This window comes from Propithecus coquereli, unplaced genomic scaffold, assembly GCF_000956105.1.
Source record: "Propithecus coquereli isolate 6110/MARCELLA unplaced genomic scaffold, Pcoq_1.0 Scaffold717, whole genome shotgun sequence".
Taxonomy (NCBI): Eukaryota; Metazoa; Chordata; class Mammalia; order Primates; family Indriidae; genus Propithecus; species Propithecus coquereli.
Genome location: NW_012153252.1, coordinates 92,865 through 115,975, shown reverse-complemented (window position 1 = coordinate 115,975; position 23,111 = coordinate 92,865). Strand labels below are relative to the sequence as shown.

Genomic DNA, 23,111 nt, shown 5'->3' with positions numbered 1-23,111 from the left:
GCTGGGCTCCCGCTCTGAGCCAGCAGGCCCGGCTCTGGGATCCGAACGGCGCAGACTGCGTCGCGCTTTCCTTCACAGACCTCCGGAGCCCCGCCCAGAGGGAGCCCAGGCCGCGACGGTCATGGGTCCTTGGCACCCAGTGTCCCACACGTGGAGCCCACACGACCTTCAGTGGTCCCGCAGAGCTGGCCCCACCCGGCACATCCTGACCCAGCCTCCCTCCTCCCCGCACACGCCGATCTGTGTCCTGGTGTCAGGAGGACGCCAATTCGGGGGGAAAGGGAGCAACTGTGTCTGGTGGTGGCCAGAGCGGGCAGGCTGTGGACGCACGGTCAGGACACCCGCCTGAGGCCCTGGACCTCACACCTGCCCCATGACACGCGGACAGCCACGGCTCCTTGAGCCTCGGCGGCCCCTCCAGCCTGCACTGCCGGACGAGAGGAAGCAGGTGGTGACATGCTAAGCTCTGCGCACGCCTGACTCTGGGAACCAAACACGGCGAGGCTCAGGGCGGCGCCGCCTGCTCCGGGCCGGTCCGTGCGCGGGAACAGTGGGGAGGACGGTCCCGCACGGGCCGTGCCACAGGGTGGGGCCCCGACCAGCTCCGCCCTTCCCGCCAGCCCGGCCGCGGCGGTACCTGCAGGTGGGGATGTCCTGGAACTTGACGAAGGCCTGTGCGGTCAGGTTCAGCTCGTAGATGACCGAGTTGAGGACGTAGGAGCCGTTCTGCGCCTGCACCGCCGCGTCGTAGCTGTGGCTGTTGGCAACGGCCAGGAAGATCCTCTCCCCGATGTGGAAGACCTCCCAGTCCGCGGCGCCGAACGTCTGCATAGAAGGACAGGGAGGCCTGAGCGGACGGAGCGCCTCACACGCGCCCGGCGTGGCAGCTGGGAAGACGCGGATCCCCAGCACGGCCGAGCGCCCGCCGAGCTCCAGGCTCCAGACTCGCTGCCCCCGCCGGCAGCCTCCCATCCACCATTCCCTTCATGAGTGTTAGTGCCAACTGCGCCCACGTTCCCGGAGACCATCTGTGCCAAGTGCTTCTCAGTACTCCATGCCTGCCCTGCCCAGTGGCCCAGTGCTCTGGTCCCGTCTGCTCTGCCACCTCCTCCAGGGAGCCCACCCTGATGTCTCCAGTCCCTGCTACAAACACAGAAGCACTGTCGAGGCCCCTCCATGTTTCCTACCACACGTTTTCCCCGACTTTGACCCCACAGACAGAGTGCCCTCTCTGTGCTCCTGTGCTCGCTGTTCTTCCGCAATCACTCATCACCCCGAGGGGCTCAGGGTGCACTTTCACCCCAGTGGTGACCTGCGGAGCCGTTCCCACCCCCCGGGGGCTGCACGGGCTGATGTGCATGTGAGGCCCACACGGGGGAAGTTCGTGTCCAGCACCTCGGGGGTGGGGGTGGCGGGGGTGGCGGGACTCAGCCCAGGGCTGAGCATGGGAGAGAGAGGACTCGGGGCAGGAACGCAGGACACGCTTTCCTGGGAAACGTGGGCAGCAGGGAGAGGGGCCCCGGCAGGCTGCGTGGTGGGCAAACGCTCTCTGGGGAGCCCCTGTGCTGAGGCTCAGCCCCCACCTCAGCGGAAGGGGGTCGGTGCTACCTGCTCCCGCAGGCCGGAGGGGCCGCAAAACTCAGGGAGCACATTTTCCTCCTTCCCTTTCAGCTTCTGTTACTGGTGGAGAAACTTATATTCGACCGACCTTCCTGCTGAGAACAGCTCTAAACTCCAGGTGAAGCCCTTAGAAAACACACTCAACTGTTTCAAGGCCAAGCAGGCAAAGGGGGAGGGGATGTGGCCCCGGAAGGAATAGAACCACACCGCGTGAGGCCCACGTGTTCTGACTCCCGCTGAGGACGCCCCCGCCCAGATGGCGCTCAGGGAAAGCAGTGGTCGGCTTGGCCAGAGGAGTCAGAGCAGAGTCTGGGGCCTCAGGAGCGGCCATAAACCGAAGGGGAACATCCTAGAAAGGAACCATGAGAGGGAATTCCTGATATCCCATATTAACGCCTCTCAAACGCTTGTCTAACTCTTGAATTATATACACGGTCGTGACTCCAAGGAACCGAAGACAAACAACAGCTGACCAGAGGTTTAAACAGCTGCCCAGTGCTGGGGAGACAGAGTTGGAGTTTGGGTCATACCAAGGTAGAGGGATTTGGAAAACACTTTGGTATTTCCACTGAAACCATAGAAGGGCTACACCCTAGGATTAAGGACCATGTCCCAGAACTAAGGGTTATTTCACAGAACTAAAAGCCAAACTAAATTAGACGCATCACAACAAAATCTAAAACCAAGCTTTCAGAGGTTAAGGCGAGGCACCGAGAACTTAAACTTTTTCTGGAACAATACTCAACACTCCTCAGAGGAAGACAGTAGAATATATGGTCTCTACTGTGTATAACCATAATGTCTAATATGCAACAGAAAACCACTAACACGGAATAGAGCAGGCAAATGTGACCCGTGATCAAGAGAGAAAACAGTCTGTAGAAATAGACCGACACAGTGCAGATACCGGAATTAGCAGAAAAAATTTTACAATAACTGTGATGAGAATCCACAGACGTACATAATGAGTGATGAGATGGGATGTAGGGAGCTAAGAAAACTCCGAGAAGAACCAAATGGAAACCCTATAATTGAGAAGTGCAATATCTATATTCATAAATTTGGTGCATGGGATTAAGAACTGCGTGGACAATCCAGAGGAAAGGATCAGTTTCAAGAGAAATGATCTACACTGAAATACGCAAAGAAGAAAAAGGAGATTATAATCAAAATGAACAGAACCCCCACGACCTGTGGGACAATATTATACAGCCTAATTAATATACATGTAATTGCAGACACAGAAGGAAAGGAAAAACAAATGAGGCAAAAAAAACCATTTAAATAAATTATGGCTAAAATTTTTTCCAAATTTGATTAAAAGCATCAAACGACAGATCCAAGAAGATTCTAGACCCTAAACAGAATAAATACAAAAGAGTCACACCCAGACACATCACGTTCAAATAGCTGAAAATAAAGAGAAAATCTTAAAAGCAGCCAGAGGAAAAAAGACACATTTGATACAGAGAGACAACAGTGCAAATGATGATTGATTTCTCATCAGAAATAAGGAATCTCAAAGTCAACAGAAAAACGTCTTTAAAGTAACTGAAAGTAAAAAATGTGAACCTACCACTCCATAGCCAGTGAAAATAGCCTTTTAAAATGAAGGTAAAATAAAGTCGTTTTCAGATGAAGTGATAGCATTAATTGCCATGAGCCCTGCTTTATAAGCAGTGCTGAAAGAGCTATTGCAGCTGAAGGACAATCACAGCGGAAGGGAATTAGGGTCTGCAGAAAAGATCGAAGGACTCTGGAGGCGGCAGGTACGCGGTGTAGACACCTGGCCGTCTAAAGCGAAAATGCCGCGCCCGTGACCTCAGTAGACGCGTGATCTTACACACGCGCCCGACGGCACGGTGGGTGGGTAGAGACAAATCAAATCATATGACTATAAGGTCATACCCCCGGAAGTAGCATGACATTAATTCGGAATAGACTTTGCTAAGTCAAACATGCACGTTGTAACTCCTGGAGCAGCATGTAATACTATTGATAACGTGAATAAGAGGCGCTGGGATGGAGGACTGTGTACCTGACAAAGGACTTGGGTCCAGAACACACAGGACTCCTACACACCGACAGCGAAAAGGCAGCAAACAAAAATCCTTAAAGTGTGGGCACAAAAGACCCGAATGTGCATTTCACAAACGAAAACATGCAAAGCCGATTCGCACACGGAAGGTCTCAAAATCACCAGGGAGTTGAAACTTAAAAACCACCTGCAGATACCCCGTCCCCCCCGTGTCTGAAACGAGAACCGCTGACGGGACCCAGCGCCGAAGGGACGTGGGCGTTGGGACGCGCACACCCCGCGGTGAGCAGGAAGCGCCGCGATCGTTTGACAAACTGTGTCGTGATTTATTCAAAAGTTAAACACACACCTGTCTTACGCCCCGGAATTCCACTGACAGGTTTTCGCCCAGGAGAAATAAAAATGTATGTCCCCAAAAAGCCACGTGTGAGAAGGGACTTAATAGCTTCATTCGTAACCGTCAAAATCTGGAAATAGCTTAGGCGTCCATTGGCAGGAGAAAGAAAAGAAACAAATACATATGTTCGATAACGTACAGCACACACGGTGTGATTCTGTTTATTAGAAGTGTTACGACAGGAAGACCCGTCAGCGGCGGTTGCCTGGGGTGGCCAGGGAGGAGGAGCCGTGGCCCGACGAGGGGCATGAAGAACTTTCTGGAGTGAGGACAATATCCAGGGTTTTGGTGGTGGTGGCCCCACGGGTATGCACACTTGCTGGGACAACAGAACTGTAGGATCTTAGATCTAAACATCTCCCTGTGCGCACACAGAAAAGAGTTTTCGAAAAACACTGAGCCCCTTGCCCGGTGGGAAACGAGCCCTGGGGCCCGGGGCTGTTTCTCCGGTCTCACTCCCTCCGAGCTGGCCGGGCCGTGCCTGGAGCAGGTGCTCACGTATTCAGGTTGGAAGCTGTGGACTCAGTCCTTGGAGGCTACCGGGGGCTCGGTGGCTGCATCTCATGGCCCAGGGGACTGTGCTGAGAGGAGCACTGGGTGCAAGGGTGGGGGACAGATGGAGGAGGGGAGGTGGCGCAAGGGTGGATTCTGCAAGTCCAAGTGTGACCGGCAGAGAGATGCCCAGATGGCCGGTGGGACGTTGAGATTCCTGTCTGAATCGGTGCACTGAGGGAGGGACACCCACCCGCACAGAGCCGCGTGCTCCAAACCACCGAGGGTCCCGCCGCAGCAAAAAGGCGGAGGAGGGCAACTCTGTCTGCTCGAGCTGCAGCCGCCTCCTCCTCCTGCCCCCGGACCCAGCGCTCCTGATCCCAGCCTGGGCCCTGGCTGGGAACTGCTGCATTGCTGCCTGCTGCTCAGGCCTTCGGGCACGGCCGGCTCTCGGGGCCTCTAGCCTGCCGTCGGCAGATCGTGGGACTTCTCTGCCCTGCACTCGTGTGCACCAACCCCATAACAAGTCTCCCCGCGTGCGTCTCTGGAGAACCCAGAGCAATGCAAATGCCGACTTCCAGGCTGCCCGGCTGCTAGGAAAGTTGGGAGCGGGTGACCGGGTCTGAGAGCCGTGTTCCACCGCCGCTTCCCAGCAGGAAAGCTACGTGGTTTCAGCATTTTAGGTCAGCATTGTGGGGCACAGGCCCTGGCTCTGTGGGGAGCCAAGGGGAGGAATCGGCCTCCTCTCTGTGCGAGGGCACCGCCCGGGGCCACCGTGCCCCCTGCGGGAACAGGGTTAGGTCGTGCCTCCCCCACCTGCCTGTCTCGGGATAACGCTCGGGACTGGGTTCCACCCAGATCCCTGTGGTGTGGACAGGGATTGAGCCTCGGGGTGCAGGGATGCCTGAAGCTACGTAGCAGGTGAGAGCCCCTCAGGTCCTGGCCGCGTCCCGCAGAGGCCAGAGGCAGGCCACGCCTGCGCCGTCCCAGGTCGTCCTGGCTGAGGACAGAGCAGGCCGCGCTGTGGGCCCGCGCCTGGGATGGGCCAATTGTGCCTCTTGCTGGCTTCGCCCCATGCCCAGAGACAGCCTCCAGCTCGAGGGGCACCTCGCCTCACCCAGAGAACATGGGAAGCGGCTCCGAGAGCCTTGTGTGGCAGCAACCACAGGGGATGTTTTCTATTTGCGTGAAGAGGCAAAGGCCCGGCTCAGATCCCTGGGTCTGCTGCGACCTGCCCTTCCGAGGTAGGTCAGTTAACCTTCCTCGCCTGTAAATTTGGGGTGGGGCTGCCCAGGCGTCCCTGGCCTCCCTGCCTGTCTCGTGCGGGCTGGCGGCAGGTGGACGCTCAGTGAATGAGAACAAAGCTCTGGGCCAAACGGAAAGGCGTTTTCTCCATGCCCAGCAGAGGGCGCCGTCGCCTGCCTGAGCCCAGAGCACCTGGGCTGCAGGTGAGGACGTGGCTCTGCGGTCACTGAGCAAGGTCCCAGGCCACGGTAGTCCCAAGGAGCGCACATAGGTGGGCTTAAGGCAAACGAATAAGACCCCCCAGGACCAGGGCAAGAGGACCAGGACACCTGGCGGTCACTGGACCCCCGGCGGGGCCAGGAGCTGCCTGAGGATTGCTGGATTAGCACGTCCCCTCCTCACGCAGCCGACAGGTGCGACTTTCTGTCTGCTGGGGAACAGCGCCCAGGGCCACCCCACGTCCTCCGAGGGGCCTGTGGGACCTTCCTCCCTCTGTGGCAGCTGCGCAGAGTGTGATTGTTAAACACCCACACGGGTGTGTGCGTTACACACATGCCCGTTCCCTGACTCAGCAGGAAAGGAAGAGGAGCCGTCAATCGGTCCAGTCATGGCTCTTCCCACGTGCCGAGGAAACCCCCCAGTAGGCAATCACGCGTGTGCACCCCCCTGTATGCATGCCTGCACACACCTGCATGCACACACACACGCAAACATGAACGTGCACTGTGTATGCACACGTGTATATATATGCACACACATGCATCTGCACATACACACACTCACATACCTGCACACGTGAATATACATGCTCACACCTGCAAGCACATGCACAAGACATGCACACCTGCACACATGCATATACATGCACCAATGTATGTGTACATGTATACATACATACATGCATGTACGCAGACACGCACACGCCCCCACCTGCATGACCACACCGCACAGCACGTCCCCCCAGACGGCCAGGGCTTCCTTCCGTGGCGAGCTGTCTGCGCCTCAGTTACTCGCTCACCACTCGCGGTGCCCGCGCAGCCCGGGGTGGCTCTCAGAGCCCGCAGCTCGCTCTCCAGGGAAAGCCCGCGTGTGCCTGCCCTGTTGCCGGCTCGCCGGGCTCTGGGCCGTGAGGGCCGCTGCGTATGGCGTCCAGCCAGGTGCTGCACCTTGGCGATGGGTGAGGTGCCCTCCCTGCACCAAGGGGACCCCGAGTGGAGGGCCCAGCAGAGGGGGCCGTGGAGGGGCTGTGCGGGACTTGGGGAGCACAGGAGAGGAGGCATGGAGGAGGGGTGAGACGGGGAGGGCGTCCAGGCACAAGGGGCCACAGCGCAAACGCAGAGGGTCGAGGGAGTGGGGAGAAGGGCAGGAGGGCAGGGCCTGGGGGGCTACAGGAGGCTTCTGAGCAGCGGCAGGAGGAGGTCAGATGTACCCGGATGGCTCCGAAACCCACAGGAGCTGGAAGGTGTCAGGAGACAGGTGAGCGAGTGCCATGTGGGTAGCCTGTGCCAGCCCCGAGGGGCACGGCGCCAGGTGCCTGGAGACAGGGGCTCCGGGGATCCCCGAGAGGACCTGGCACTTCCCAAGGGCGTGGGAGACTCAGGCTGTGTGAGCCGGGGGGATGGGGAGCTCCCCTGGAACAGAGATTCTGGGTCCTGAGTCTCGGGTGACCTGAGTCTCCTGTGGCCTGCAGCACCCCAGAACTCCAGGGCAGGGGGCTGGCCCACTTTCAGGGCTAGCGGGAGGCAGATGTCAGCTGCACTTCGCCTGTGCCTGAGGCTGCCCCGTCTGCTCTGTGAGGACCTCGAGTCGGCTGCGGGCTGCAGCAGGGTGGGGGCGGGGACTGCCCAGGGCATGGGGTTGGTGGATCCGGGCTGCAGGGAGCGGGTGGCGCAGGACTGGGGGGCCTGGTGGGTGGCAGTAGCTGGCTGGCAGGCGGCTCACATCCCTCTTCTGTTCCCCGATTGAGCAAATGCAGGGTGCCCGTGCAATCTGAATTTCAGCTAACATTGAATGGTTTTTCAGTCTGTGTGAACCCATGCGATGCTTGGGACGTACTTTCACAACACAGCTATTCCCTACTTACCTGAAGCTGGCTGGAGGCTGGCAGAGACCCACGTGGGCGACACCGGCTCATGGTCCCAGCTCCTAGCTGGCCAGGTCCATGGCTGGCCGGTCACAGCCTGTGAGGATCCCTCCTCCCGATGCCAGGCTGTCGGAAGTCTGTCACCGGATGGGGAGACCCTGCCCCTCTGCTGAGGCCACCAGGGCTGCGCCGGCCCAGGCAGCAGGTGTGTGGTCTGAGCGCCGTCAGGCCACTCCTGGACTCTTGCTGTGTTGGGGACTCATGCGGGAGGGAAAAGCACACGCCCTGCCAAGCCTGCCTGCACCGGAGCCCAGGCGGCAGGCACCTGCTGGGCCAGGCAGGTCCCGCCCTCCCACGGAGTTCCCCTGGAGCCCTGCCCTACTGCCCCTGGCCCGGCGCCCGGCAGGCTCGGGAGCACCTCGCTGGGGCAATGGCACTTCAGGGACTTGGCGGCCAGGAGCACCTGGAGCCCCGACAGCTCCCTGGAGGGTGGGTGGGCGCCCAGTAATCGGTGGATTAGGGGCTGGGCAGAGTGGCCCCTGGGCTCCGGCTTGATGGGGCAAGGAAGGAGGGTGCCTCTGTGGTCGGGGCTGCCTGGGGGAGGGCGGGAGGTGGGAGGAACCCGCAGGGGAAGGCGGGCAGTCCCAGGGCTCAGTGCACTGCCCAGCAGACCCTCCACACCCGGCACCTCGCCAGCTGTCTGGGCCGCTGCTAGCTCCAAGTCACAGAGCACAGAGCGGCCTTTGCCGGGCCCCTGCCCAGGCTCCGCCCTGCCCTTTCCAACCCCCGAGGGATGCTCTCACGCCACGCCCATGTCACAGCTCTGGACACTGAGACTCAGAGGCGCGTGCAGCCAAGTCTCACAGCGGCGGTGGGCTCCCACCTGTCTGTCTGACCACCTGGCCGCAGCCTGTCCCCAAGACTGCACCCACCGTGGCTCTGCCCAGGGCCCCTCTACCCCTGCCGCTGCCACGAAAGCAAGTGTGCACACGCATGTGTGCGTGTGCGTTTGTGTGTATGTGTGTGTTCGTGTGTTGCGGAAGCCTGTGGCACTGGGGGCACGGCTGTGACAAGCAGGCCCTGCTCGTGCGGTTGCTTCTGTCCTTGTCACCACCCCACAAGCCCTCAGCCACACTTACACAACCGCAAAGATTTGAGAGCTGCAAGACTTTTCGAAGTTTGCAGCAAACTCACTCAGAAGCAAAATCCATTTGAAACCGGCCATTTCACAGCCGTGAACCCGGGCCCCACCCCCATCAGGCACAGGGATTCCGGCACCCGGAGGCTGGGTTTCAGCGGGGACAGAGCTCGATCCTCCCTTGGACCCAGCTGGGGAGGCCCACTCGGTCTCTCCCCTGGAGGAAGGTTCTAAGATTCCTGGTGGGGTGGGCAGAGGCTTCGGGGGCCGGGCAGAGGAACAGGGCACTAGCTCTGCCTCCCAGTGGGCGGCCAGACCCACTCTCACCGGCCCCGGCTGCCGAATCCCGCATGCCCCCGCCCGTCCTTTGAACCACTGGAAGCGCCCGGTCAGTGCTCCTGGGAGCAACGGGGGTCTGTGTGCACAGCCACGCAGCCGCCTGCCCCCACCCCCACGGCCCTTCCAGAAGGGCCTCTCCACGGCGCACACGCGTGTTCAAAGCACCTCGGGTTTGCCTGCTTCAAAGCTCATGCTCGTGGAAGGTGTTGCAAGACTCAAAGCAAACAGTAAACAAATTAAGACATCCCCAGGCCCTAAAAGGATCTAAACACAATATGAAAAATGTTGGCAAAACATGAAAGTGGACTTTTGTGGGTTCTGGGGAATTACTGAAAGAAGGCGGCCGCTGTCGCAGGTCGGGGGAGCCCACTGCTGTGTGCGAGGTCCCAGCCGCCCGCCCGGGGCCTGCCGCAGGTCCTCCCACGACGTGGGTGACAGCGGTGCTCTCTGTCCTCCGTGTTCTGCTCCGGCCCCCATCTTCTGGATGTCTCTTTCAGGCGGCATCACCCGCCCCGTGCGCCTGCTCCCCTCGGGCTGCACAGACCAGACCTCCGCTTTTTGCGTCTTTGCTGCGGCCCCCTTCTGAGCACGCCCGAGTGTGTCCAGGACCTGCGCCCGGGGCCAGGCGCAGACCGGAGCTGCCCGTCTCCAACGACGTCACGCAGGACAGAAGCCCTGTTTATCCAGCAACCGCGTCCCACGCACGTGTCCTGACTGCCTTCCAGAACACGCTAAGATCAGCAGAGCTCAGCGGCTCGTCCCCATGTCGCTTCAGGAGAGCAGCAGTCTGTGGAGGGGCCGCATCAGTGGGTACGGGACACCTCTCTGGAAATTCAGGCTCCACCCTGCGGTGCAGGGGGGCAGCAGGCGCTCGTGTGGACGCAAGGACACCCAGGGACAAGCTGGCTCTGTGCGTCCCGCCATGCCCTTGGCCAGGACCCTGCACTTCTGAGCCTCAGTTTTCGCATCTGGGAAATGGGTCTGAGGTAGAATCACTAACCATCTGGGCTCATGTGGCCACAGACTTTCCAGAAATCTCTGAAAGGCTTTTCGAGCAGGAAGACCAGAAAGGTGCCCTCGGAAATTCCCAGGGTTCCAGAAGGAGGTTGTCAGGGATGGAGAAAGCCCTGCTCCAAGCACAGGGCAGGGCCAGGGCTTCGGGCCGTGCTCACTGGGAGCCCTAGCCTGCCTGCACCTGGCCTGGTGGGAGCCGTGGGCGACTGTCCCCACAGGGAGACCTGCCGGAGGCACCCCGACCCCTGCCGGGCTGTCCGAGCCTCTCTGTGCCCCACCGTGCGAGTGTGGGGACGAAATGGGTCCCACCTCCGCGCCAGGCCCCAGACGGATCCTGGCTTCGGTCCTGGTGACCCAGAAAGCCCCCGCCAGTGCCAGTGTCGTCCGGGCTTTCCTGGGGTCACTGCACAGGGCCAAGGCCCCGGCCGTGAGCGCGGTTTCAACGTCAGGACGACATCATGCCACCCGGGACATCCCGCCGCTGGCAAACAGCCTCCCCTCCTCGGGTTAAAGTCACAGAAGCACCCACTGCCTTCCCGGGGACCTGAGACTGAGTGCGCAGCTTTGCGACACGTTCCTGACCGGCCCTTCCACATCCCGCCAACCCCGCACCCGCCTTCTTCCCGGAGGAGGCCGACACGGCTCTGCACGTAGGGGCGTGAGAACGAGACAATGTGAGAAGGTGAGCGCCTCCCGGCCCCTCCGTCCTTCCTGGCCCGGCGCCGGGCCTGCTCCCTGGACGCTTCCTTCCTGCCCACGCGGCCGGCAGGCCCCCGACGCGGCCGCTGCCCCCGCGATCCTGCCCGCCGCCTCCTCTCCTGTGCCTGCCACTCACCCCTGACCCACGCCAGACACGCGGGACACGCCCGCACCCTCTTTCCAATCGCTGTCTGCGCACCGGCGCGTTGCTACCAGCCAAGACACCATGTCACTCCCAGAGCCTCAGCGTCTGCCGGCATCACGGCCAGAGGGCGTGCACGGAGGGTGACGTGAGGACCTCGCGTGCCACTCCGGCCTCGCCAGCCAAGCCCCGGGCTGTGCCGCCTGGGCCCGAATCCCAGCTGCGCCACGAGCAGGCTGCCGACCCTCCCTCACGTGTCCTCATGTGTCACAGAGCCGGTGGCAGCGCCTGCTTCACAGGGCGGCCGTGAGGAAGGGGCGGAAGGAAGGCGCAGAGCTCTCGGCGGCACTTTGCAGAGTCACCGCTCAGCAAACGGCCCTGCTGGCCCTGCCACCTCCCGAGGCTGTTACACATGCAGATCAGGAGGGACTCTCGCGGCCCCAACCCCACTGACCCCTGTGCCGGGCGCTCGGGGTCACCCTGCCTCTCCCTCGCTCACGGACGCGCTCGCCCCTCCCGTACAGCGCTCGAGGGCTCCCAGCATGTCCTCCCAGCCCGGCAGCCTCCTCTCCTGGGCACCTGCTGCTCCCCGGTGGGCAGCAGCCTCCTCAGGGCCCCTCTCTCCTGCCCACTAGCCCATCCTTAAAGTCACTAAAGTGCGGCCCTGTGGGCCCCGCCCTGGTGGCATCACATTTTCCTGGCACCCTTTGGCTCTGGGTGGTGGCTCCGCCTTCCCTGGCACCTGTTCTCCTGTGTCCTGAAGGTCACCTAATGCTGCGGCCCTCCACTACCGCCTGCGACCCTAAGGGCAGGTGGCAGTCCCGGGTGCTGCTGTGCCCCCAGCCTCCCGGCGGCCGTGCATGCTGGGGCCGGAGCAGTTCTGGGAATGCCGGAGAGGATGGGTGAGGCCCACCGTCTCCTAGCCGAGCTCGCTCCGCCAGGATGGAGGGTGCTCCAGGAACCTGCGATGTCTGAACTTCTCCCTCCTCCCTGTGTTTTGCAACTCACCCCCCTGTGCAACCTGCAGCTTGCTCTGATGAGATGCATGTGTAGAATGTTCTAGAAAGTCATTCCGGCCACAGAGCCCCACCCACCCCTCCACAGAGCCTCGCAGGGCGGCTCCGCAGAGCCCTGGCTGCTCGTCCCGTTTTCTGGAGACCCTGACAGGAGGTTTGGGCATCGCCTCCGTGGCTGCCTCCCCAGCGCTCTCTCCTCCCGGGCGCGGCGTCCCTGCCCTGCACGAGCCTCTCAGGCGCAGCTCACTCAGCAAGAGTGGCCTGGGTGCACCTCCCTGCCCCAGGGCACAGAGGGCTCTGAGGACATTCCTGCCAGCCAATGAGGCCCCAGGCCAGTGAGCACAGAAGGTTCCAGAAGGACACAGGGAGGACTGAGACTCGTGGGGGCAGCGGCGTCTCTATTTTGAGAGGGTGCTCACTTCTAGCACACGGAGAGGGAACGCCGCCCCGGGTCCCCAGACCAGCGACACGCACGGTGCTGGGACATGCCCTGCCCACCCTGAGCCCCACCTTCTCACCTCCCACCCCAGCCCCTCGCAGGTCCCCCGGGTCCCCCAGGCAAAGGCCTCTGAGCTGTCCCCTCCGGGAACCCAGGCTCTCGCAGAGGCAGCCCTCGCCTGGCCCCTGGCAGATGTGCCCTGCCGCGCCCCGCCCAGCACCTCTGCGTCCCCCTCCCAGTCCCTGTCACGCTGGCCTGGGGCCACCTGGTTCACTGTCCTGCCCTCTGCAAAGGCCAGGTCAACAGGCTGCCGCCTCCGCGCAGAGTCTTGCGGGCCCCTGTGACTGGGCCCTGGGGGTCCCTCTAGGCCAGGGGAGCAAGCGCTGCCCCAGCCCCCACACCGCCCAGGTCAGAGCCACCCAAGCTGGGATCAGACCGCGGAGCTCGTCGGGGGCACCACGGGGCCCAGAGCTGCTGGGTGTGGAAAAGTCCAGGGCAGGGCAGGGGCAGAGCTAGCGCACCCTGCCCTTGTTCCTGGGCACCGGGGCTGTCCCCGGAGAATACCAGCGGCTGTGGCAGGCAGCCGGGCGCCTCCAGCCTGGGAGGGAGCCGCGCCTGCCCCGTCCAACCGGGACAGGACCCTGGTCTCGGGACGGAGAATCCAGAGCCGCGCCCGCTGCCTGGCTGTGCCCCCTGCCCGCGCCCCCGTCCCAGCTGGCACTCGCTGCAGACGGGGGACGGGGGACGGAGGACGGGGCTGTGCGCTTCCTTACCGGGAACGACTGGAAGAGCTGGAAGGCGCCCAGCAGCCAGACGTACAGGCGCGAGTGCACGCGGGTGGACGTGCCGTTGAAGGTGTTGGCCACCGCCAGGAAGGAGTAGGGCCCCACGGTGAAGAACTCCCAGTCGTAGGCGCCGGACGTGGGGATGGTCTGGTTGGCCTCGAAGAGGCGGGTCGCCGGGTTCCACTTGTAGATGACGCTGTCGATGTTGTGGTTGTCACCTGGAACCCAGGGCTGCGTCGGGGAGGGGACACAGACTTCCTGGGCCCCACCATGACCCCAAGGAGCCAGAGCCCACCCAACAGCCTTGCCCCGAGTCCCCCACAGACCAGTGACCTGCACACCGCCCGGGGCATGCCCTGCCCACCCTGACCTCTGCCTTCTCACCCCCACCGCAGCCCCCCACAGCACCCCCAACCCTGGGCCTTCATGGCGCACTCCCGAGTGAGCTCTCTCAGCACTCCCAGCGCCTTCGGACGGCTCCGCGCCCCCACTGTGGCCTGCTGGCGTGGTGGAGGTGGGACCCCTCTGTGTCCCCAGCCACACTGCCGCCCTCCCGGGTCCCCTTCCCTCTCACCCTCTCCCCAGGTCAGACCCTCCCACACGCTGTTCGCACGGTGATCTGCGGGGCCCCGCCCTGCAGGGGCCCTCCCGTGGGTGCACTGGGTGTTGGCCTGGGGGCTGTCCACGCAGGCGACGGCTGAGCCGTGGAGCCTGGGGAGGCCGGAGTCAGAAATGCGCGTGCGGGGGCGCCACTACCTCAGACCCGGTCTAGCCCCCCGGGTTCTTGAATGGGAAGGACTGGCTGGTGGCCACTCGGGGCAGTGGTCTGACCCAGGAACCAGGCTTCCAGCCCTCCTGGGCCCGCACCCCACTGCCCGCCGGCGTGCTGAGCCCGCTCTCGGGAAACAAGGTCACCGGCAACTTCTCCAGACCCACGTCCCTCTCCGCCCACTGGCGCCCATCCGTGCCAGCATCCCGGGACTGCCCCGCCGGCTGCTCAGACGCCTGACCTCCTCGCGGTGTGGGCCAGACTCCCGCACAGAGCGGGGGACCCCAGCGGGCAGAGTCTGTGCCGGGACTCGGGGCTGTGTTTCCGGGGCGGCTCCCTGCAGGCACAACCCGCCACCGTCCTTCCCCGGACAGGCGGTGGGGAGGGGTGCGTGCCGCGGGCGGTCTCCCTCACCCACGACTGTCGCTGAGACCCCGGAAGCGGGCTGGGGCGACTGGTCGTTTGTAAGGAGATAACACTTCGCCCTGCACGAGGGCCTGCCCAGCCTGGAGCGGCTTCCTTCCGGGTCGAAGGCCGCACCTGCCCTACCTTCCCGGTGGTTGGCCACCGCCAGGAAGTGCTCCCCGTGCACCTCGAAGGCCTCCCAGTCGCGGGCGCTGTGGGTGGCGATCCTCTGGTACGGGGCGAACTTCAGCTTTCTGGGGCTCCACTTGTAAATGACAGAGAACTCCTGACCCTTCTCGTCTGGCTCGAAGTTGGCCACAGCCAGGAAGACCTGAAAGACAGTGACCAGGGCGACTGGCTCTGGGGTCGGGCCGGGGCTGGCGTGTGCGCGTGAACGTCAGCGTCCCCCCACAAGTCCTTGCTCCGTCTCGGCAGCGCGGGAACCGGGCCGCGCCCACCCTCCAGCACCGACCGCTGCGGGGGCGGGGAGCCGGTGGCGGCTCCGCAGATTTGGTCGCGGAGTCCTTTAACGAGGGCCGTGTACGCCGGCCCATGACTCCCACTCTGTCACTATCCAAAGGCACGAAACGACACAAAACAAAAAACCCCCAAACTCGGGAAAAGCTTTACGCACAAAAATGGTCTCACAGCGTGACGCGCAGAAAAAAGTCCCTTAACCACCTGCTCTCCTTGCCGTGCCAAGGCAGGCCAAGGCGCCAAACGTGGGAACCACGTAACAGCGCAGCCGTGTGACGGGACCAGGGCCCGCCATGGCAGTTGTGTGGTTGCGACAGGACAGCGCGGTGTCTGGTTCGCGCGCAATGTGCGCGGGCGGGTGTGCCGAATGGAGCCACATGTTTGCTCAGGTGATGAGACAAATATTTTCCTCGTTTTTCTGAATTTCTCAATTTTTCCTTGATGTAATGTTAGCATTTTTTTATAATGAAAAAATAAAAACTGGCCAGGCACGGTGGCTCATGCCTATAATCCCAACACTTTGGGAGGCCAAGGCAGGAGGATTGCTTGAGCCTAGGAGTTCAAGACCAGCCTGGGCAACACAGCAAGACCCCATCTCAACAAAAGCATAATAAAAAAATTAGCCGGGCATGGTGGCACGCACCTGTACTCTGAGCTACTCAGGAAGCTGAGGCAGGAGGATCACTTGAGCCCAGGAGTTTGAGGCTGCAGTGAGCTAGGATGATGCCACTGCACTCTAGCCCGGGCAACAGAGCAAGACCCTGTCTTCAAAAAAATAAAAAATAAAATAAAAACTTTAAAATGTCAACAATAGCCCCCACCAAAAAAAGTTGTTCATTCCCCACACTGGACATGGACGCAGCAGGGGCCGTGGCAGGCTGTGGGCAGCAGGAGCGCAGGGATTGCGTCTGGCGTCGAGCGAGAGCCTGGCCGTCAGCCGCGCACCTTTCTTGGATGAGGGGATGTTCACGAGATGTTCACGAGGCGTCTCTAGGACTCTGCCGTCTGGAGTCCAGGCTGTGGAGAAAATCTGCTCCTCCCCGGGGCAATGCTGACGCCTCTCTCAGACCCAGCCCCGCGCCCCCGTGCTCGGCCCGGCCCCATCCCGGCCGGCCGTCTGCACACGGCGTGTCCTGAGTGTTTGTGAAGTGAGCAAAGGAAGGATCTGGAATGTAGATCTTCTATTTTTATTCTGAAATGACTTCTGCAGTGTTGATTGGCTCGAGTAAACGTGATCTGCAGGTTTTAAATTTGCTAGGGAGGGGTCTACACAGAACGGGTCCGCAGCTTGGAAATGACCCAGTCTGCTTGGCAGGAGCGTGCAGACTCTCGGCGCCACGCTCCGGGTGGAGAGTCGTAGCTGACGCCTGAGACTCTGAGAGCCTTTCGCGGCCTGAGCCAGGGCTTGGAACCAGGAGGAACATTCGACCTACAGGAGGAGCCCCAACCGCTGGACTCGGGGTTTCTCAAGTTAGAGAGGGTGTGCGGTCCCGGCACGCAGACTTGCCTTTCTCCCGATGGTGAAGTGTCGCCAGGACTGTGCCTGGTGTGTGCGGAGGCTCTGGAACGAGGCGAACTTGCCGTCCGTCCACTTGTAGATGGCGGACGTGGCCTTCCGATTGGCCGTGGCGGCGAAGAGCCCCACCCCTGGGATGCGGAACACCTCGATGCCCAGGGTCTCCGAGCTGGTGAGCAGGTCCTGGTGCTGCTGCACGTAGTCCAGTCTCTCTCTGGCTGGGACAGACAGTGCGACGCGTTAACACCGCCAGGAACAGAAGCCCGACGCATCGATCGCTGGGAGCGCGACCCCCAGGGCCCTGGGCCGTGACCCCGGAAGCCTCAGCCTCGGGCGTGGGATTTCAGCACGGCGCTTTGCCTGGAGCCTCCTTTCGCCCTCCCAGAGCAGTCTGTCGGGGCAGCCGCCCGTGTCTGCGGGGGCGTCACGGTCTGCGCAGCCCCCACGACACTAACAGCGTGAAAGTTAGACATCCCGGCCTCACGACGGCGTTCCCGAGGCTCACTGCTCTGCGACTAGCGCGCCCTGGATAAAGTGAAACAGCAGAGCCAACGGCTTGCGGGGCTCAGCTGGAACCGTCCCATCCTGTTCCCCTGGGGACGCCAGGCTGGAGCGTCTCCCGCAGCCTGTGCTCACCTTCCCGGGCGTGGGGACGGACTGTGGGAAGGACGTGCTGGGAAACAGGACACTCCCAGATTCTTGCGTCTCATCCCTGCTCTCTTGGGCGGGGAGGCGGGGGCAGAGGAAGGGTCACGGGAGCCCTGTGCACCTGCTGTGCCCACGACCCCTTCCTGTGGTTTGGGGAGAGGTCCTGAGAGAGTTCCACCCCTGCCACCGTGTCGTGCCCAGGAGGCTTTGCATTTCCAAACTGCACAAGCTCATGGCTGCTTAGGGGCCGAGTCCTGTCCTGCATAGCACCAGCTCTCAGGACGGGCCACGGCGGAAGACACTCGGGTCCAGGGAGGACAGTGACCCGGCTGCTGCCGTCCTGCCTGCCGCTTGCTCCCAGGTGTCATGACACGACCCACGGTCCCTCTTACTCTCAGAAGTGCCCCCCCGGACGACCAAGCCTGTGGTCATCTAGAGGTGGCCGTGGCCATTTGCCCTTCATAACCCCCGCCCCTAGGCGTGACGTGACAGCGCTGCCCGTGTGCTCAGGGCGTCATGGAGCGCCAGTGTCCAGAGACCTCAAGACCCCGGGCCCCGCCTCACCTGCTAACACGGAGACCCACTCGTTGCCGACACACAAATACAGCCCCTTCCTGCTGGCGTCAAACCAGAACTGGGCGTCTTCCACCTTGGTACATGGCGGCCGGGACCCCAGCGTCACTTTCAGGTCGGTTTCTGAGGGGAGACGGGAAAGCGAGTGTCCGGGGTCAGTGCCCGTGGGAAGATGGCGCAGCCCCACCTGTGCCTCTGCACGCCGGCCCGCAAGGGACCCCGCGCACGTCTGGGCACAAGGGACAGCTCTGCAGCGGCCCTCTTGCGCTGACCGTGCGTGACATCGTGAGGCCGGTGTGCTTGAGGTGGGGGCTCCCCTCATTGTTCCCACACATGGCGAGGCTCGGGGGGCTCTGCTGTCCCCCACCTCACCTTCCTTCAGGGCGGCTGCAGAGCAGGGGGGTGCGGGGGTGGGGGGCAGAGTCTCCACGGCAGGGGTGTGGTTTAAACGAACACAGCCCCGACCCCACCCTGAGAGGAAGCAAGCCTCTGGCTGGTGGGTCACGGAAAACAGAAGTGCGCATCCAGGGTCGGCCGCCTGGGCGGCTGCCATGTGCGTGACTGTGGTGGGGACGGCCCCCGGCTGCCCTGGGAGGCAAGCAGGGCGCGGTGGACATCAGAGAAGGCTCAGGGGAAGGGAGGCTTTCAAAGCTAGCAGAGCCTGCCATCTGCCGGGGCCCAGGACGGGGCGGGATGGCGGCCGCGGGAGCGCTTGGAGGGCAGGGTGGATGGTGCTGGCCTGTCTGATGGCGCTGCCTGCCTCCCTGGTTGGGCCCCCAGTGTCCTCTGTCGTTGCGCAGCCGCGAGGGGAACGACAGCACCGCGCACGGGACAGGAGGAGAGGGAGCCTTGTTTGCCGCCCAGCAAGAGGCCGAGGTGCCGGCATCTGCCCTCAGTGTGGGGCAGGGGCCTCGCCGACTAACCATAGGGATACTGCAGCACCTCGTTGTCTTCCGGCTTCCCCGGGAGGGCCTGCAGAACCCGTGGGATGGACAGCACAGCCAGCTGGGCGTTCCTGCTGGGACACAGCCTGGGGGTGGCGTCCGAGCCTGGCAGCAGGACCAGCTGCCTCACCAGGCCCTGCAGAGAGAGGGACAGCTCCTCAGATCGGCTGCAGGAGGGCGCGGGAGGGAGGGGTGGATGGAGTCGAACCTCTGCCGAGCCAGGAGAGCAGCGTCTACGTGCTGGGTACGGGGGGCCCTGGGCGCATCGGTGGAGAACCGTACACCTTCTGCGGTAATTAATCCACAGAAGGGAGTTTCGTGTGGGCTAACTTAAAGTGACTGGCCACACTGCTCACCCGCTCACCCCTCCCTCCATCCCCCTGCCCATCTGTGCGTGCATCCATCCATCCATCCATCCGTCCATCAACCATCTATGCATCTGTCTGTCCATCCATCAATCCATCAACCATCTATGCATCCATCCATCCATCTGCCTATCAACCATCTGTCTGTCCATCCATCCATCAGTCCATCAACCATCTATGCATCTGTCTGTCCATCCATCAGTCCATCCACCATCTATGCATCCATCCATCCATCTGCCTATCAACCGTCTACCCATCTGTCTGTCCATCTATCCATCTGTCCATCCATCCATCCATCTGTCCATCAACCATCTATCCATCTGTCCATCCATCCATCCATCTTTCCATCAACCATCTGTCTGTCTGTCCATCCATCCATCCAACAATCCATCTATCCATCCATCCATCCATCAACCATCTGTCCATCCATCCATCTGCCCGACTATTCATCCATCCATCCATCTGTCCATGAACCATCCATCCATCTGCCCACCTGTCCATCCATCCGTACATACATCCATCCATCTGTCCATCAACCATCTATCCATCTGTCCATCCATCCATCCACCGATCCTCCCTCTGCCACCATCTGTCCAAGCATGCCATCAATAAATACTCACAGGGCACCTACTATGTGTCAGGCATGGTTCCAGCCATGGTGGACACAGCAGCACAGGGAGCAAAAGCCACACCCTCATGGAATGAGGCCCCCCCCATACTCGAGTGGGGAAATAGGTGCAGGCAGACACTGGGCTGGTCTGAGGGTGGTCAGTGCTACTGAGAAGTCAATACAGGGGAAGGGGCCCCAGGGCTGGTGCAGCAGCATCTCGGAGTAGTGGGGCAGGTGTCAAAGTAGAGGACACTTGGGCAGGGCCCAAGGGTGTCAGGGAAGAGGCTGCCAGGAGCAGGAAATAGCAAGTGCAAAGGCCCGGTGGCAGCGACCCAGCCCTTGTGGCCAGTTAGCACCTGTGAGACTGTTACACTAGAGCATCGAGATGACAGGCTGGGGGACAGCTGCACCCTGCCGGCACTGACTTACTGTGAACAGGCCTTTGCTTCTCCTTCGGCTGCCAACAAAGAACCGAGCTCCTCTCACTGACAGGGTGGCAGGGAAGGGCACGTCAGCCGTTCTGAAACATGGGGGGAGAGTTTTAGGGCTGCAGGAGAGAAGGCCGTACCCGGTTTACCTACGGAAGACAAGGGAGTGAGCCCCTCGTGAGAAGTGCGTGGTGTCCCGGGGCTGTTGTGACAAAGCACCACACACGGGAGGCTTAAACAGCAAAAGTTTATCCTCTCACAACGCTGGAGGACTCTGAGAGCAAGGAGTGGCAGGGCCACACGTCCTCTGACGGCTCTACAGGAGGGTCCTGCAGCTTCTGGTGGCTTCAGGTGTTCCTTGTGGCTGCGTCACTCCAGTCTCTGCCTCTGTCTGCTTGGCCTGCTCCCCGTGTCTCCTTGCAGGGACGCTAGTCGTACCGGAACAGAGCACACCTTGCTCCAGTGTGACCTTATCTTGACTTGATTATATCTGCAGAGACCCCGTTTCCAAGGGAGGTTGCATCCTCAGGTACTAGGGGGACAGCAGTGGGGGCGCACTTCACCCCAGGACAAGGGTCCTTTGCAAACGCGTGTGGTGAGATGCTGGTTGTTCTCCTGCGTGGCAGGGCACAGCTGCAGATCCTTCCACCTGCACAGGTCCTCCAGCCCCTCCACTGAGCTCCGGCCCGTCACCCGGCCTGGGGACGTGGACAGACGGCTTGAGGGCAGGAGGTCACTGGCGACCCATGAGGAGGAGTGATCTTGATGGGCGACTGCAGGGTGAACTCTGGAGATGGGGTAGGGTGGGCACCCGAGGGAGGGGATGGGGTGGCTGGAACCCTGGGTCAAAAACAAGGGTGCCCTCAGGGCTCCCCTCTTGGCCATGATGTCACTGCTCCTTCTGGAGCTTTCCACCTGGCTGCAGTTGGCCATGGTGACGTCAGCTCCTGCCCTGCTGTCCCAGAAGGCCTGTCCTTTACACACAGCTCCGCCTCTGGTAGGCTCCAGGCTTCTGGCCCCCAAGCCCTGGCCCACACCCTCCGTGGCGGCCTGCAGGGCCCCTGAAACCCGTGTGCCTAAATCCTTCCTTGGCGACAATCAGCCCCGGCCCCCGGCTGCTGCCTCCCTCCGCCTGGCCTCCTGCGTCCTCCAGCACCACAGAGCTGTGGCGACCGACCCTCTGTCAGACGCATTTTTCCAGGGAGCCTCAGGTGGTGCCAGGGCCGAGTCTGACTGGCCAGCCAAGGGGCAGAGTGAGCCTGAGGACGTAGGCACGGCTGTCCCTGCAGGGCTGGGCGCGGAGCTGCCACCAGCCAGGCCTCCGCTGTGGGTCCACAGCCCTGCCCCCGTCCTGCTCCTCCTGGAGAAACAATGCCACAGTTCAATCTGTCCGGAAAGCCTCACTCCCCTCTGTCTTCTCCAAGAAGTCACTCTTGAAACCATTGGGGACACTCCTAATCGTCATGCCCGGGGGCCCAAACGCTTCCTTTCTCCTGACGGGCAGGGCCAGGCCAAGGTCTGTGCGGCCGCAGGTGCTGCTGGTCGTCCTTCCTCGATGCTCGGGTCAGCCCAGAAGCCAGTGACGTTGGCGCCCTGCCAGACCACCTTCCTCGTGCTGGTGGGGGCTCTTGTGGGCTCAGGTTCCTCGTGGGCAGCGCGGCGTCCCCCGCAAGGCCCCTGCGTCCCAAGGGCAGCCAGTACAGCAGGGCCCACGGCCCTCGTAAGCGCCCTGAGTACTCTGGGCCGTGCTGGCAGGGGTTGTGACGGGTGTTTCAGGGTATCAAGGTTAAGATTCTTTCTATCACGAAACAGACATCATAACAACTTAGGAGGATTCTGACTTTGAGAAGTAGCATTTGGGATAATAACAGATTTAATATGAACTGAATCATTTGCGATTGCGAAGAATGAATCTCCAGCCCCACTGGGCAACGGTAGGTGGTCCGGCGTGGTGACTGCCAGCTGGCAGGGTGGTGGGTCAGACTTGGGGGTCCAGTGGATCCGCCATGGGGCTGCGGACACCAGGCGCAGCAAGGACGGGAGTGAGTCAGGCCCTGGGTTGTGCCCACCGAGAATAAGGATTATTTTGCACACTGCTTTGGGTTTTGTGAATGTTTGCCTATTTACCTTCTCATCTCGTGTCAGCTCGTCCCTCCTCCCCAGTTCTTTATGATCCTGGGTCCCGCGGTGGATCGGTGAAGTGGAGGGCACCGTGCAGTGCGGCACCGGCCAGGTCCCGGGCTGCTTCTAGCAGTCGGCAGCCTGCTTGGCATCGTCACCCCTGCCGGGCTCTAAGCCACTGAGCTCGCGGTGTGGCAGGTGTTGTCTCAGGTGTGCAGGAAACTTACAGTCCGGACCACGGCACGTGGCATGTGTGTTACCCACGTGGGGCAGGAGGGTCTCTTAGCCACTGGCCCAGACGGCCTTGCAGCCTGGACCCCAGGTGGCACCGTCCCTTCTGGGTTCTGCCCTGCCTCCACTCCAGCCTATACCCCATGCCCTGCCCTGGCTGCACCAGGTCCCCAAGCCTCGCCCCGGCCCACGGTGGCCCTCAGAGGACAGCGGGGATGTCTGGCCCTGCCGTGGCCAGCCTGAGCCGGACCCACATGGTGACCTGCATGGTGACAGCCCACCCCCTGGGCCCGTGGCCACATGAGGCGGGCAGCCCTCCCGGCCCAGGTACGTACAGGTGCAGCGGGATGCCGCAGTCCGCGCTGAGCGAGAAGGATGCTCCGGACACGGCGAGGACCAGCGTGTGCCACTGGCCGTCCGTGGGGGCCGCGCTGCGGAAGGACACGCGTGTCTGCCAGGCTCCCGCCGCGTCCTCGCGGAGGAACAGCAGGTGCAGCTGCGTGGGCGAGTAGCGCAGGCCGAGCAGCAGCGCGTCGCTCTCCTCCGCCACCAGCGTCAGCAGGTACTCGTTCTTCTG

General features: G+C 62.0%; 1 protein-coding gene across 1 annotated transcript in view; it reads right to left on the bottom strand.

The window, feature by feature from the left end:
- TSPEAR (thrombospondin-type laminin G domain and EAR repeats) overlaps window positions 1-23,111 on the bottom strand; it is a 68,915-nt gene that overhangs the window by 8,589 nt on the left and 37,215 nt on the right. Inside the window, exons 2-9 of the mRNA XM_012661528.1 lie at window positions 22,870-23,108; window positions 20,184-20,274; window positions 18,759-18,915; window positions 17,827-17,958; window positions 16,606-16,832; window positions 14,766-14,952; window positions 13,436-13,665; window positions 638-825 (exon numbers count right to left, since the gene is read on the bottom strand). Coding sequence (XP_012516982.1) covers window positions 638-825; window positions 13,436-13,665; window positions 14,766-14,952; window positions 16,606-16,832; window positions 17,827-17,958; window positions 18,759-18,915; window positions 20,184-20,274; window positions 22,870-23,108 — 1,451 coding nt within the window. The remainder of the gene's footprint in view (window positions 1-637; window positions 826-13,435; window positions 13,666-14,765; window positions 14,953-16,605; window positions 16,833-17,826; window positions 17,959-18,758; window positions 18,916-20,183; window positions 20,275-22,869; window positions 23,109-23,111) is intronic.